A 15,894-nucleotide genomic window follows, 5' to 3' on the forward strand; every position below is an offset into this window, starting at 1 on the left:
CCGTTCTGTTTTCAATTGATAAATCATGAGAGTAACAAACTGATAAAACTCATTTTTAAACCTGAAAAGGTTTATCTACTGTACATTTTGTAAAATACTCATTGGATATTAAATATTGCATTTATTTAAAGGATCTTGTCCTTTTTTACCTCTGCATTTTTACCACCATTTTTAATAGTTAATTAATGAATTATTTATTGTTCGTCTATTTCCTCTTAGCGAAATTTACAGCAATAATTTACTAAAATGAGAGAATACAATACAACATGATGATGAAAATATCAAGAACAAAGATTTAATGAAATAATTATATTAGGATTATCATTATTATTATTGTTATTATTATTATGTTCTATTCTAGATTTATTGAAATTACATTTTGGGTTCATCTAATCAAATCGAACATTAGTGGTCGGCATGGTAGTCAGAGTTTTTACCAGCAGTTGCAAAAGTAAGAAAAATTATAGTTGCAATATCAGAATACTCATCCACGAGAAAGTATTTACCAACCATCTCCTAAATGCGCATGTGTTGGGTGAGAATAGTCAAGTGAATGATCTTTTGTCAACATCAGCTGTGAACTGTAAATGTTCTCAAAGCCGCTGAGTAGACTAAGGCTAGTGCTAGTTCACCAAGAAGTAGAAAGATTTCTCCATGTCAAGTGATACAGCGATATGTTTGACAACTACGTTAGGAAGTAAAGGAAAACATATATCCGAGATAAAGAAGACCATTCTACGGCCCCTTATCCAACGTGAGTTATTAGTATATTTCTAGTCGTGGTGTTGAGAAACAAATTGATAGGCGTAGCTGAATACACATACAAAAGAATTTGACAGAATAAATTAAGGAGATCGATGAAAAGCACATTCGATTCAAAATCCATTGATTTTGTTGAATTTCCAGACGTTTTATTATATATTGTCCAATTTTGTGCTAATTATACTGAAACTATTTTTTATAATGTTTTTGCGGGCTTATTTACTACAGAAAAGACAAGTCAAACTTGACTTTTTAATAAATCTCTAGCATTTTTACCCTCACTGCAATTTTTCGTTACCAGCTCATTTAATTAGGCAGTCTACCTCTAATTTAAATATTCTTGATAGTAAGTAAAATATTGACTTTATTATGGATCTGGGAATCAATAGAGAATAAATTAACTGCCATTACTGTTATCGGAAATCCCTTGATTTTAAATTAGAAAATATTTCGGATTAGGAGATATTTTTGTGGTGTGTATTTATTAGCATTGGTAATTATAGATACCTATGAATAAAGAATTCCGTCTTCTTCCAGAGATAAGCAACAATTTATTCACAAAAACAAATATTCAAACACCTGAATATTCAGTACTTTGGATGATAAAATACTAAAAACACTCAAAATGATGTCAATTTATGTTATCAAAGATCATAATATTTAGATAATTCTTTCGTAATGTTTCTTTGAGTTTAATATTAATTAAGGATTCTTAATTTAATACTCATTTGAAATCGGATATCTGAAGATTATCGAATTCTGCGGTGCCTTCTGATCTTCTTAGTATAAGTAAATTCATTCGAAGTTCAATGGCTTAATCTTTTATAAATAAATTATTGTCTATCACTAAAAAAATATCACATCCACTCAACCATATAATTAGAACTTGAATTCAATATCAAGAACCTATAACTTTCCATTTATATTATATGCCGTGATATTTTTTTACGATCTCCGTATTTTGTTAGCTCTACATGACAGTGGGTTGATCCCGGCTTTTCTATTTGGAATTTTAAAAGGAATCGTTTGATTTCTGACGGCTGCTGTGGCCGCACTTTCGAGTTAATGTTCCTCTGTTACTGATTTGTAATCATTTGACCCTAAAATCAGCCCCTGTCTTTTTACTCTAATAGGATTTACGGTCAAATAAAAAATATTTCCGAGTTATTTTTGCCCCAATTAATCGGTATAAAGGCCAAACTATTGTCACAGTTAAACTATTGACGTTCTGATATATTCAATGAACATTGATTAATCAATTAAATTATTAATTGATAAATAATGACTAATAAATTAATAAGTAATATATATCAATAAATTATAAGTGAATAAATAATTTTTTGAATCATTTATAAGGTAATTATAATTTATAGTGGCGGTGAAAGCTATTGAGCAGGAGCACATCGAGGATGGCATCCTCGACAGATTATCCGAAAAATACAACTTACCACCGGAAAAAGTCGATGAGTGGTATTCGACAGTTCTCACAATTTTTAAAGCTCACCTGAGATCTGCCAATAGTCCTATGAAGACTGCGGACTTCAAAGAATGTCTACAAGAATTAAAGTATGTTTCACAAGATAAAAATTGACAAGACATTCTATTAGAGGTCTGTCAAAACTTGGATATTGAAAATATAAATAATAGATTTTAATGTGGCCATATTGATTATGCCGTTGGAATTTTGTCAAAACAATTCCAATAAATTCTAATCAAAATCTGATAATTAAAAATGAAGAATCACGTTCAGATCTTCAGAACTGAATTTATTACATCAAGAGGAAAGTTTAAAGAAATGGGATATCCTAAATATTCATTGATTGGATCCAGATTACCATGGATTTTAATTTCGTTTCAGATTTGAAAATAGTTGCATCGACGACTTGTGTGCGGTACTGTATGGGCATAAACGACCCGCCCTGATCCACGCTCTAACAGAAAAAACTAAATTTTTTCCAATGTTGAAGGCTTGCCGTTGGAGAATTGATGTAACGATATCTTCCAGGTGATTTTTATGATAATAAGTCACGATAGTCCGACCTCATGAAGAAGTTGCTTGGCCTTTTTACTTTTCTAGCTACATTAAGCTCCCATTTTCGGATGTTTCAGTTATCTGTCTCGAGTCTTGGAACCCACAATTTTGATGGAGTGGACATTGAGTTCAGGACAGCGATATATGTTTGAACTGAGTATGGCTAAATTTCATTTACTGAGGCACACAATAGCAAGTTTACTTCTAAGAATGCAAGAACTTGAAAGTACGACTGTATCAAAAGCCATTCCTGTCAGCTAAGAGTCTCCTATAGAATTTATACGATAAAAAGTTAAACCAGAAGAATATATATTTCTAATGAAATCATGAAGAACAACTATTTTTCATTCCTACTGTTTTTATCTAATCATTACACAACTTTACTCTTCGCAGCATTTTATTTGTTTTTTATTTACTTGTAAGAAAATTTGTTGTGAATCCTTACAAGAACTGACTACATTGGGTTTTCGTGGCAAACGTTTTTCTTTTTTAGGACGAAATATTTTGCGTTGAAAATGTTTAATTCGCAACTTTCTTGATGTAATTTCCATTCCCCAAAATCACAGTGAAAATTTAGAAATTTTGCCTTGAAACTTCACGACAGTATACAGTGACGTGGTGAAACTTAATTCTCCTTATAAATAACTTCCAGAAATAAAGAGAAAAAATTAATGTCTCACCTGGCACTTTTTATTTCCTTCTATGAGGAGACATTCATCGAGCTGGAAATAAAGACTTCTAAAGAAGCAATTGGTCTCTTCAAGATTACAAAAGATTAATCTTTACCTAAAGCATGATTTTATGATAATACTACTCAAAACATTTATTTTTATTCGTTTAAGTAACAATATCATATAAAATATCAGTCAATCCTAGCTTAGTGAATCACATTTCGTAACAGCAGAAGCAATGGGCTTAGATTAAAACTACTCTATTCTTAGAAAGTCAAAGCCATTTTATTACCATGGAAATGGTGAATTATCATAAGTCATTTAAAATTCAACTATGCCGAACTTATAGAATTTGCTTTTTTTCCAAAAATTCATCCTTCTAGTGTCGACGATAATTTCGAACAAATGGATACTTTTTTCAGCTCAAAGAATATTACCCATTCAATTATATGAGGATTAAAAAAAATTCTAAACAACCTTTTGGCCCATTGAGAATACATCATGACTAAATACATTGGCATCGAATACGGATAATCTATGAGTCTAACAGATTAACTATAATCATATCCTTTTTTTCGTAAATGCCTTTATTCATTTTCACTATGGGTATCTTTGTCAATAAATCATCAAAGTGCTTCCGAGTGAACAGGATGTGTGATGACAACGATTAAAATAATCTATGAATCATCATGACCAACGAGCTACACAAATAAGGGTCTGGTATAAAACCGCTGTTTTCAGGCTGTCATACAAGAAAGAAACCTGTATCCACGATCGTAAAACTCGGTCAAGAGGACACTGAAACATTTTTTAACTTTATGCTATAATTAGTTTGAATACTTATTTGCTGAGAAGTCGCAACGAATGAATTGAAAATGAACTTAAATTTGAGATACTCATTACAGAAAATGTTTTGCTACAAAAAAAAAGGAAATTTTTATTTGCGATACTCTATGGTCTTCGTTTGGACACAAGTGGTGTGAAACAGTAATGCTGTAGAATTTCTGAGGAGAAAATAAGAATAAAGTAAAATATGGGGAACGCGGGCAATTAACAGCTCCATAAATTGCGCATATCCTGAATACAAATAGATAATTCACATTGCTTCAACCTCTTCGTAAGAAAAGGTTTTGATTTTTCTTGGTAGGATCTTTTTTCCATGATTGTATTTATGTTTGAAAAGTCTGCATTATTTTCTCTTGAAGTATTCGAGTGTCTTTAGAGCCATTGACTTATTCTATTTCACCAATCCAAAACTGATGGCCTACAAGCGTCATAATTTTACTCCAACAATTTTCAATGATTGTATTCACGTTAGAAAAACGAAATTTTTTCAATAGTCGACAAGTAATTGTAAGAAAGGTGAGGCATTTAATACAATTAAAATGGGACAAATTATGGAGTTTCAACTATTTTAACTATTAATTGCAAAATAAAAAATATATCCAAGAATTGTCTTGCTCCTCTGCATTCAAAATACATCATGAATTGAAGGAAGATTCCGCAATTTTCCTATATTTATTTCTTTACCAAATGGTTTTAAAAAATGTTGGCAAGATATTGAACCAAAAAAACCCTTCCCAAATAACGATTACTCATAAACCACTAACCAATTAATTACAGAAATCTGTCAAAAAAATGTTCCACAGGTCTTGAAATTTAATTACCGCACCACATGCTGGAATATCTCCACCGCTTCAATCAACTTCTTCAATAGTCGGCCCATCACCCCCAGAATTCTGTGCACTTCTATGGAGTTTTGCCATGATCGGTGAGCATTGTGTTTGCAGTGTCTCCAGCTTGTGCTGGCACTCCTCCCTATCAGCCAGCGTATTACCTTCTAACCACTTGATTGTATCCTCACACATCTCCAAAACTTTTCTCCTATCACCATCGGTGAGCTTACCCCCGCTCTCCTCGACAGCCTGCTTCACCGAATAAACATAAGCCTCGAGTTTATTCCTGGTAGCTACTCGTTCCCTCTGTCGCTGATCGTCCTCCCTGTACATCTCCGCATCTCTCAGCATTTTATCAATCTCCGCACGACTGAGTCGTCCCTTGTCATTCCTAATAGTCACATCCCTGGACCTGCCGCTTCCCGTGTCCTTAGCTGTCACATGAAGAATCCCATTAGCATCGAGATCGAATGTCACTTCGATTTTAGGAACTCCCCTGGGCGCTGGTGCAATTCCAGTCAACTCAAATGTTCCCAGTAAATTATTATCCTTCGTCATAGCCCTCTCGCCCTCGAACACTTGAACCGCTACCCCAGGTTGATTATCAGAATAAGTCGTAAAGACTTGCATTTGTTTGCATGGAATTCTTGCGTTTCTTTCTATGAGAGTCGTCATGACCCCCCCAGCAGTTTCAATTCCCAGTGACAATGGAGTCACGTCGACGAGAAGGACATCCTGAAGGGCAGAACTGGTGTTACCAGCTCCTGTCAGAATAGCAGCTTGAACAGCAGCTCCATAAGCAACCGCTTCATCCGGATTAATCGACAGATTCAGTTGTTTGCCATTGAAAAATCCCTGAAGCAAGGACTGAATCTTTGGAATCCTGGTGGAGCCCCCCACCAGGACAATATCATTGACAGTCTTTTTATCCATCTTGGCATCATTCAAGGCCTTCTCCACGGGTTCCAGGGTCGCTCGAAAAAGATCGGAACAGAGTTCCTCGAAGCGCGCTCTCGAGATTTTTGTGTAGTAGTCGATTCCCTCGTAGAGAGCGTCAATCTCCAAAGAGGCTTCAGTACTCGATGAGAGGGTCCTCTTTGCTCGTTCTGCAGCAGTCCTAAGTCTCCTCAAAGCCCTAGGATTTTTCGTCAAATCCTTCCTGTACTTCCTCTCGAATTCCTGGGCAAAATGCCGGACAAGCCGCGAGTCAAAGTCCTCTCCCCCTAGGTGAGTGTCACCAGCAGTTGCTTTTACTTCGAACAAGGATCCCTCGTCGATCGACAGTATCGACACGTCGAAGGTGCCCCCACCCAGGTCGAAAATCAGAATGTTCTTCTCGCCTTTGAGATTCTTATCAAGGCCGTAAGCGAGAGCTGCAGCTGTCGGTTCGTTTATAATTCGCAACACATTGAGTCCTGCAATGGCACCCGCGTCCTTCGTCGCCTGACGCTGGGAATCGTTGAAGTAAGCTGGCACCGTTATCACGGCGTCTCGAACTTGACATCCGAGAAATGCCTCGGCTGTCTCCCTCATCTTGGTCAGAATCATCGAGCTTATCTCCTCAGGGGCGAAGACTTTTCTCGCCCCTTTGAATTCCACCTGAATCTTTGGCTTTCCTCCCTCGTTGACCACTTTAAATGGCCAATGCTTCAGGTCCTGCTGCACTTTTGCGTCATCGTAGCGTCGACCGATGAGTCGCTTGGCATCGAATACTGTGTTGGTGGGATTCATAGCAACTTGATTCTTGGCAGCATCGCCGATCAATCGTTCTGTGTCTGTGAAGGCTACATACGATGGTGTTGTTCTGTTTCCTTGATCGTTAGCGATTATCTCGACTTTTCCATGCTGCCATACTCCCACACAGGAGTAGGTGGTACCCAGGTCTATGCCAACCGCTGGCATTCTTCGGATATTTATTGGATGCGGTTTCTTTTGTTAGAGAAGTAGTTGTTCGGAGACGGAGACTATTCAATGGAAATCCTGTAGAAATAGGGTTGCAAATGGAGAAAGTAGTTTTTTAAATCATTTCGACTTCTTGGGATGAATTAACACATATTATTTTCGCAATTACGTCTCCTGGTTAAGCAAAAATATTATAATCTACCTCTTTTTCTAATTTTTTGTAAATGGAATGGAGCTCGTCGTTATTCCGAACATTAGATTTGTGCAGGATATGCTGTGGACAACTAGACGCGCATTAATTATCTAATTACATGCACAAAAATATATAAATAAATGACGATATTGATTAATGAATGTCTCCAAGACCGGTCGATCATTTGATATTCGTTCTTCATGTTTCTTTGATTTGATTAATTTCTGTTAGCTCTCCGAGTAGTCTAATTTTCCCACTTATCCTACTTTGCCAATTTTGCAACAGAACTATTCCCAAATACTACTTCAGTCATATTTGATGACTTCGAATGAACGAATGATCTCAAATACACTAGTTAGTAAAGCATATATTTCCTATTTTACCCTGATGTGATGCACTCCAATCACTTGTGCGTAATAAAGAATTACGTAAAACGTGTGATGAGGTGTGCCTCAACGCAGTTGACACTTTCAGTAGTTTTTGAATACTGACGAAGCGCGTAGGCCGGCCGGTATTTATATGGTATCGACCAATCAGCGAACGAATGTGAATTGAGGGAACTTAGAAACGATTGACTTTTATATGAAAACTTGTAGTCCGCAAATTCGAGACTATTCAGTTTTATGCGGCCTGAATGAGATTTTTGGTTTTTGGAGGGACCCACGAGTGACAGGGGTTTTTGTAAATTTGATTCCGTGTCGAGAAGATTCTACGGTATTCCGGAGGACAGGAGAGGGCGTATTGGCAAGCTTATCTAGTATTTTTAGGCGCTGTAGTATTAATACTTCCGTGGTGAACGGTGATGGAGGGATGAGGGTTTTGCATGCGGTGAGTGCTTTCAACGCGGATCAAGGTCGGGAAAAATAGGGGCGAAACACGCAACGAGAAAATCGATTGAAGAAGGGAGAAAGTCGATTTGCTCGGAAATTTCTAGAACTCTCGGATTGTTTAAGGTCTTCCTCTGAAAAAGATAATTTTCTCGTGATTGTCTATCTATCTTCATAATTTATGTGAATAATAACCCCTAACGAATATTTGAAAAAACTAAGTAGCTGTAGTCGAAGGGAAAACGATAATTTTGGGATACGCAACTTCTTTTTTCCATTTTATGAAAAAATTGTACTGATTGCGTTCTTGAAAGACGAATTAGAGGTATACTAATGAATATAATTTACTTATGTAGCAATTCTCCAAGTTTTTCAATTAAATGTTCCCATAGGATTAGATGAGAAGGGTTTAATTCAATGAAAACTATCATGCCGTGTGAAATTACCAACTTTATTCAACTTTGCAATTCTCTGACTTACGTGAACTCTTGTGGCAATGCAGATCGATAAATGCTCTCATTTTTCGGAATAAGACAATTCTAATTTAAGGACATTATGAAAATCTTGCCAAATGAGGTACATAATGAAGGATACCTCTTCAATATGCATAAATTGATTATTAAACAAAGCTTGTGGATTGAACTTCGCGAGTTTAACGATGTAAAAAAATGGAAAGGGTAATTCGCGGAGTGATGGTAACTCTACGACTCATCGTCGCTACCGTGGTGACCTGCTGGTGGTTTAGGTCCACCCGCACGTTTCGCCATTATTATTTGATCGACCTTCAGGATGGTGCATGCAGCATCCACTGCGTATTTCAGGCCCCACTGCTTTACTAAGAATGCGTCGAAAATTTCAGCTTTCGCAGCATCACACACAGCAACTTCAGAGTCCTAGAAAATTGTATAAAATTTACAATTATATAATTATACAAAGTATACACAAAAAAACGTCTTGGGCCTTCAATAATTTTTAAAAATAAAAATCGACTTGAGTTGTTATTTACTCTCACAAGTTAAATATTAAACATCATGTAAAGAATTACTATTCTATTATCAATGTGAAATTCGAGTCAATAAATTGCTGCATTTCTAAATTTCTAAAGTTACAACATATTTTTTTAAACTCAAGGACCTTAGTCTGATCAAAAAAATTGAAAAATCACTGAATTCTCTGTGCCACCTCAAACTTCATGATTGTTCTCAGTAAATAAATTCAAAGCTATTCCCCGAAAATGAAGAAATGTTTCCGTTTCATTGGTTGCATCTGTAATAGTTTTAAATTCTCAAAATGAAGTGGAGATTACATAAAATTATGATAATTACCTCGATATCAAAGCCAAAAGTTTTATTGCCTTCTTTATGAGCTGCATAAAGTTTAGAAAGAAGCTCAGAAGCCTTGTTGCCAGTATTCTCAGAAAGAGTCTTAGGGAAGACCTCTAAGGCAGTTGCAAATTTCCTCACTGCGTATTGTTCCAACCCAGGACGAGTGTCAGCATAAGCCGCGATTTGTGCAGCTAATTCTATCTCAGTAGCTCCTGCTCCTGCCACAAATCGTCCGTCCCTTGTAAGGGCCTTGAACGTGTTGACACCGTCGTCAATGCAACGCTCAATGTCGTCCATATAGTTGTCTGTTGAACCACGAACGATAATTGTGCTGATCTTGCTGTCTCTTCCATCAAGTCTGAATACTACAACATCAGTATCTCCAAGCTCGTCAGTGTGGACTGAGTCGGCGTAACCTAGCTCTTCTTGAGTTGGTGGAATCTGATGGAAAATTAATTATATTATGTTTGATTACCATATATTTGACTTAAAAAATCAAGATCATTTAATTGTACGAATTTGTAATTGTGGAAAAAGGCACTTTTATGTTATCTATTTGAAGGTTCAGTCGCCAAGACTGAAAGCAGAATTGTGTGAGTGAAATTGAGGGGGAATTTTCCAATTCATATTTAACGATTTCAGTATTGAGTCATTAATTCAGTTAACTGTGGAATATTTTCCCAGAAATGTTCGGCTAAAATTTGTGCACTTTATTCTGTCATTACTAATTTTGTTTGGTTGGTATAAAAGGTAGAAATTATTTACCAATTTCGTAAGCGCAACAGCCCCAACTGCTTTACACAACCTCCTAACGTCAAATTTGCTTGGAATGCGAACAGCCATGAGGTTGTATTTATTAATATAATGCAATGCCAACGCTCCAAACTTGGCACCAGAAACAACGACTTTAGCTCCTGAATCAGCAATAGCCTCGATCTGCTTCTCCAAGAGTGATTCCTCTCCGCTGGAAAACTGCAGAAGCTCTGCGGCGCTCTTGATGAGTACAGTTCCCTTAGTCTCAGTGGTGGCGATATCAACGGGGCATGTGTAGACAGCAATCTTCGCCTTCTCCTGCTTAGTCACATCTCCCTCAACGCTTCGCTTAAAGACCATCCCCTGAATCACCTGGGACGCGTGAATCCCAGAACCCAGGATCTTGCAGACTCGTACGTTGTCAACGTTGAAGGTGGTGTTTTCCGGGAGAATGGAAATACATGCTTCAGTTATCAGGGATGACAACAACTCCTCCATTCCGTACTGCTTGCTCATTATCGAGGACTTCATCACGGCTTTCACTTGTTCCGCGTTTCTCACGTCTTTGATCTCGTGGATTACGAGAGTTGAGAGGATCTCAAGAGCTTTCTTGAGAGCCACTTCGTAACCAATGGCTACTTCAGATGTCGTGATACCCTGGAATCATTCAGAAATGTTCGTTAGTCGATTGGTTCCAGTGAAACTGCCTAGAATTTCGTCATTAAACATTCTCAATTCTACATAAATAGAAATGGAAATGGAAATTGAAGTTCAGTTATTTCACGAGATTTGGGAAATATCAGAAGTTTCTCCCGAAAATATAAAACTATAAGACCTCAGTTTCAATGAAACTGATGATAAAAGCAAAAAATTATGTTTGACAATAGAAAATTCGGAAAACTATGAAAATAGCAAATTATTTAGCACTGAATATGCATGTTTAGGTTATAATTTCAAGTACCAATGAAATTTCATTTCTATGAGGGCATGTGATTCTATTCAAGACAAAAAATAATCATCTCCAGAAAATAAAACTTGAACAAAAAAAAATTAAAAACCATAACCTCTAATTTTCGTAAAAAAACCCCTCTACATACATTCCCTCCTCATTATCGAAAGAAATTACAAAAATAGAAATGCGCAAGAGGCGCAAATGGAGTCAATTGTTTTAACTCCTCACCAGACGAAGAAGTTCATCAGCGGCCTCCAGAAGGGCTCCACAGAACATAATGACAAAATTCGTGCCATCTCCTACTTCAGACTCCTGCATCTGTGACGCCATGACCATCAGTTTGGCAGCGGGATGCTCGATATCCAATTCCCTGATGATAGTTCCAGCATCGCTAGTGACGAACGGTTTGCCAATGTGATTAATCACCATTTTGTTCATGCCATTAGGTCCATACGCAGTACGGACAGTTTGAGCCAACTCTTTGCAGGCTGAAATATTCCTGAATACTGCTTCCTCAAGACCAGCGAAATACTGAAAATAAGAAATTCCAATGAAATCACCGAAATCCCAAAATTTTCATCTGTAATCAGTTATCCCGATTATCTCAAATGCTCGAGCACAGTTTATGAAAAATCCCATCATGTTTAAGAATAATCTCAGACCAACAATTAATTAATCGATTTAAACGGAAGTTTTCTGTTTTCATGAGTAAAGAAGTAATTCGAGATTAAAAATTCCTCACTCCGATTTCAATTCAAAATCATTTTTTAAAGTGATTTTGAAGAATTCCCCAAAGAATCTGAGAGTTAGTATCCAAAATACACGTGATGCCCGGTACTTCAGAAACATGTAAACCCACTCCTGCCTCACAATGATGATCTCAAATAAGTAATCCTTTAACTGTCATGTGTAATAACTACCTTACCCACCCCAACCGCTGCAAAAGGATAATTTCCTACTAAAAACCCTTAAATCAGTCTCAATTTCATGATCGTCAGACATCGGCATGTTGCCCATAAAAGGTAATATATAGACATGACGTTCATGCCGAGCATTCATCCCAACCGGCTCCAATAACCAAGAAAGACCCCCAAAACCCCAAACGACCCGCAAATTAATAGTCAAAATACTCACCCGTGATCCCTCCTTCATCATCGAGGCCATGCCTGGTGCTTTCGGTACGTGTAAAGCCATTTTTTAATAATAATTGATCACTGTCTGATGTGTTGAGAACAAAATCACTCGGAACAGAGTATCACGAAGTAAGCCGCCCACGAGGCCCGTCCCCAGCTCAAAGGCGAGTCTCCAACGAACACAACATAGTACAACTTCACACCGGAATCCCCCAAAGAGGATGGGACCTAAAGTAAAGAATGCCGTTCGACCGGGCCCGCCAAGACAACAGTAGTCAGGGCCATAAAAAAATTTTAAATAATAAGAATGCCCTTGGATTTACTACGCTATTTATATTGTTGTGTGAGATACACGCGAAAAAGGGGACGAGCCCAAATTCGGGGCCTTTATATACACTGGGAGACCCAGGACCCGAGAAAACTGCGAAAAACCAAAAAAATTATTTTAGAATATACCCGGAGTCTTAGAAAAATCGCAAATCGCCTCACGAATTAAAAGGCACGTACTCCGTGGTAATGTCTTACCGACAGACACGGTCGCAGTACCACACCTCAGAAAAGGGACGGCGCTACATGCGAATCCCGGGTTACCAGTCCCGCCAATGGCACTTGGCTAGCGGGAGATTGTAAATGCAAAAACTAACTAATGTACATGATTGTACGGCGTCTGTATATCCGTGTATATGTATTGATTTTGTTTGTAGCACCATTATATACTTAATAATTATCAGTTTATCCTTGTTGATTGAACTGCAGCTAGTTTTGTAGAAAATATATATGAGGAGTTACCAACTCGGTAGACTGGCAGACCGGCAAGAATTTGCATGTGGCGTCCTCCGTCTTTCCGGGTGAAGTACTACGACGCCACTAGTGTCAATCAAACCTTCAAAACTGACCCTCTACTTGAGCCTGTCCTCTTTGAATAGAATCATCACTAAACATCAAGAATATTGTGCATCATCAGAGTAAAAATAGCCCCCAAAAATATTGCCTTCAATTGTGGACGTAAATTGATCCTCAAATAGAGTGCAAGTGCAAAAGCCCAGGGGCTTTGTACTCATCTCCACATAATCAGTGCTCTGTGAATAATTTTCCGTTGAAGCCCCACCAGGGCTGTGTTTCCTGTTCAAGTGTTAAGACCACGCCCGCAAAATAGGTCTGTCAGACACAGCGGTTATGGACATGGTGATCACTAATTTGCAACAACAACGTCAAGTGACTGAGCAGCTGAGGCGTGAGGCCGCTATCAAGCGCATCACCGTCAGCAAAGCTGTGGAGGACATAATGAAGTACATCACTGATCATGAACAAGAGGACTGTCTACTCGTTGGATTCTCATCACAGAAGTCGAATCCCTTCAGGGAGAAGAGCTCCTGCATTGTTCTCTAACGAAGACTAAGGGTTCGTCTGCTATCAGATGCTCGTGCACTGCGATTTACTTGATGTCACTGATAGCATGGAGTGGACAACATCCCATTCATGAAGGAGTTATCATAGGTCTAAGGATATATTGTCGTTGCCAAAATGTCTAAATATCGATTTAATCATTTTAGAATGTCATTCTGATGAAGTGATTTTTCACCATATCGAGTATTTATTTTGTCCCAAGTGGAATAATCAATGTTTAATTATCAAATCGTTTAATCATCATCGATGTTCAATTATCAGACCAATGGTTGATGGAAATGTTTAGGTATTTGCTTGGGTGTTTCACTCAACCGCCCTTTGATTCGGATAATTTGATTGTTCATTGCGACTTTGTAATGAATGTCAGTGAGGCAAGTTTGCGGTTTAGTTCATTAGTCTAGATCGATGGGTACAATCTAATTAATGACCAATGTACGTAAATGTTTGCAATGTCTATTCGGTACGTTTATGTGACTTGTTCTGCTCCAAATGTCGATACCTGAATCAAATATCACTCTCTCAATATTCGTAATGGGTGCGGAAATGCAAATTCTGATGATTATTGAGGACTATTTGGGCTTGTGGAAAATCAATCGGGGTATTGTTAGTTTTCATGAATCATTGGAGCTTTTGTTGACAGTGAAATCATAGTTGAAATAGCCTAGCAATATTTTTCTAAGCAATTTTTTCGGGGGAACAGTGAAATATATCAAGACTGAATTTGGACAATTTCCTTCGCACATGAACAAACCGCACCCGAAACTGTCTAGAGTCTATTAATGTTTCTATATCAATGTTTATTGCATTCTGAGATATGAAAAGTGCACTTTTATCTGATGTCACATATGGAAAAAATGATTGAACATGATGAATAAAGAAATGAGTGTATAAATGTTCGTTTGTTAATTTATTTATCACTCCTGAGTAACGCCACTAGTGATTACGCATTCGAGGATTTCAAGGACTCCATCCATTATTAGTCGAGCGTAGTCTTCACCTTTTTGAACTTTTACGATTCAGACAAAAAAATATAGGTGAAAGCAATTTTGAAAGAGAAAAAAAGAAATAAAGATCATAGTACATAATTTAAAGAAATTCGTCATTTAAACATTGAATAGGTTTTTCCGTAACTGTTGTAAAACTGTTGTATTTCACTTCATATTTTCAAACCCGAGGATTTATTACCCCAGGAAATTTAATGATAGTAAGCACATAATTTCCCATTGTCAGTCAGGTCCGCAATGCGATTTAATCTCCAGAAATCATGATTGTACAGGTAAAAAAATATAATAAAGCTTTAACATTTCTGAGAAGTTAATGGACTAAGCAAAAGGTTTTGAAAAAAAAATGCACATTTTAGAAAGCATTCTTCAAATAACATTCTTCACAACAACATTAGAAAATTAATAGCACATAGAGGAAATTGCATATTAATAATTTACTACAATAGGTTGTCAATTGCTGTTGTAAGTCGTTAATTTGTAATTTTCTTGCTATGGAACTATGCACCTTGAAAATAACCAGTTTTTAAAGGCGTTTTTTATCGTATAGTGATAATTATTAAACTTCTGTCGGATGCAAAATTACGTAGAAATTGTAAAACATTGCAAATTATAATAATTGAATAACATTTGAAAGGGGGTTCAGGATATTATCGACTTAATCCTTAACTGAAAGTTTTATAAATGGTTTGATAAAGCAGATGAATAAAGTATGCTCATAAGCTGTTTATGCAAAAGTTCACGTAATGCCGGAACATATGAAGTTTCCGGAACGTTTTTAAATGCCCATGTTTATAATTAGTCCTTCTATTAGTCTTCGAAAACAATTGTTCTCATCCAATTAAAACAATAAATTTGTTTACAGGAAATCTCCTGAGTAAGGTCTTAAATATCTTAAAGCATTCATCTCATGCTTCTATTCAAATTTAATGAGAACTTAAAATTCAATTTGACATTCTAATTGAAAATTACGAAAAGCTAGGTCTTCAGGGCTTTAAATTTTCAATTTATTCCACATTTCAATTAGCGCAGTATTCAATTCCTCCGATGAACTTCAAAAGTGAAGCTATTACGTTTGGCACACAAAGAGAGTTTTTAATTTTCAGGGTAACGTCGCAATATCATAAATTGCGACCTATTTATCGATTTAACTATGTGACAGTTCTCAGAAAAATTGACGAGCACATTTATCGATATTTTCATTTAAAATCCATAACTTTGTGGACAATTTCCTTAGAATTTTTTACCAATTTTGTTGAG

At 36.8% G+C, this 15,894-nt stretch overlaps 4 protein-coding genes across 5 annotated transcripts; 2 read left to right on the forward strand and 2 right to left on the reverse strand.

Annotated features, from left to right (window-relative positions):
- The first annotated feature begins 520 nt into the window (after positions 1–520).
- LOC135168532 (COMM domain-containing protein 5-like) lies at positions 521–3,131 on the forward strand. Of its 2 annotated transcripts, none has more exons than XM_064132818.1 (4): positions 521–754; positions 2,136–2,328; positions 2,621–2,767; positions 2,850–2,981. In XM_064132818.1, the coding sequence occupies exons 1-4, from the start codon at positions 655–657 to the stop codon at positions 2,944–2,946; spliced, it is 537 nt and encodes a 178-aa protein (XP_063988888.1). In that variant the 5' UTR covers positions 521–654; the 3' UTR covers positions 2,947–2,981. The 2 variants fall into 2 exon arrangements, with proteins under 2 accessions (XP_063988888.1, XP_063988887.1); XM_064132817.1 differs by having other exon boundaries at positions 525–754; positions 2,872–3,131.
- Positions 3,132–3,134: 3 nt separating this feature from the next.
- On the reverse strand, positions 3,135–8,363 carry LOC135168525 (heat shock protein 70 B2-like). The gene is made up of 2 exons (XM_064132806.1): positions 7,620–8,363; positions 3,135–7,121 (listed from the first exon to the last, which is right to left on the reverse strand). Exon 2 carries the CDS (start codon positions 7,041–7,043, stop codon positions 5,163–5,165), a length of 1,881 nt encoding a protein of 626 aa, XP_063988876.1. The 5' UTR covers positions 7,044–7,121; positions 7,620–8,363; the 3' UTR covers positions 3,135–5,162.
- A 132-nt stretch (positions 8,364–8,495) lies between these two features.
- Positions 8,496–12,388, reverse strand: Cct8 (Chaperonin containing TCP1 subunit 8). The gene is made up of 5 exons (XM_064132808.1): positions 12,228–12,388; positions 11,322–11,624; positions 10,154–10,798; positions 9,389–9,829; positions 8,496–8,956 (listed from the first exon to the last, which is right to left on the reverse strand). The coding sequence occupies exons 1-5, from the start codon at positions 12,285–12,287 to the stop codon at positions 8,765–8,767; spliced, it is 1,641 nt and encodes a 546-aa protein (XP_063988878.1). The 5' UTR covers positions 12,288–12,388; the 3' UTR covers positions 8,496–8,764.
- A 707-nt stretch (positions 12,389–13,095) lies between these two features.
- LOC135168535 (guanine nucleotide-binding protein subunit gamma-1) lies at positions 13,096–14,525 on the forward strand. The gene has a single exon (XM_064132822.1). It carries the CDS (start codon positions 13,403–13,405, stop codon positions 13,613–13,615), a length of 213 nt encoding a protein of 70 aa, XP_063988892.1. The 5' UTR covers positions 13,096–13,402; the 3' UTR covers positions 13,616–14,525.
- Positions 14,526–15,894: the final 1,369 nt, after the last annotated feature.

Source organism: Diachasmimorpha longicaudata, chromosome 13 (genome assembly GCF_034640455.1).
Source record: "Diachasmimorpha longicaudata isolate KC_UGA_2023 chromosome 13, iyDiaLong2, whole genome shotgun sequence".
NCBI lineage: Eukaryota > Metazoa > Arthropoda > Insecta > Hymenoptera > Braconidae > Diachasmimorpha > Diachasmimorpha longicaudata.

Bases quoted from the DNA above. Each gene is read 5' to 3' on its own strand.
- LOC135168532 (XM_064132817.1), top strand. From the start codon at position 655: ATGTCAAGTGATACAGCGATATGTTTGACAACTACGTTAGGAAGTAAA. The intron at 2,329-2,620 runs GTATGTTTCACA...ATTTCGTTTCAG, and splicing joins GAATGTCTACAAGAATTAAA to ATTTGAAAATAGTTGCATCG. The intron at 2,768-2,871 runs GTGATTTTTATG...CGGATGTTTCAG, and splicing joins GATGTAACGATATCTTCCAG to TTATCTGTCTCGAGTCTTGG.
- LOC135168525 (XM_064132806.1), bottom strand. From the start codon at position 7,043: ATGCCAGCGGTTGGCATAGACCTGGGTACCACCTACTCCTGTGTGGGA.
- Cct8 (XM_064132808.1), bottom strand. From the start codon at position 12,287: ATGGCTTTACACGTACCGAAAGCACCAGGCATGGCCTCGATGATGAAG. The intron at 11,625-12,227 runs GTGAGTATTTTG...TCTTATTTTCAG, and splicing joins TGATGAAGGAGGGATCACGG to TATTTCGCTGGTCTTGAGGA. The intron at 10,799-11,321 runs GTGAGGAGTTAA...GAATGATTCCAG, and splicing joins CTGATGAACTTCTTCGTCTG to GGTATCACGACATCTGAAGT.
- LOC135168535 (XM_064132822.1), top strand. From the start codon at position 13,403: ATGGACATGGTGATCACTAATTTGCAACAACAACGTCAAGTGACTGAG.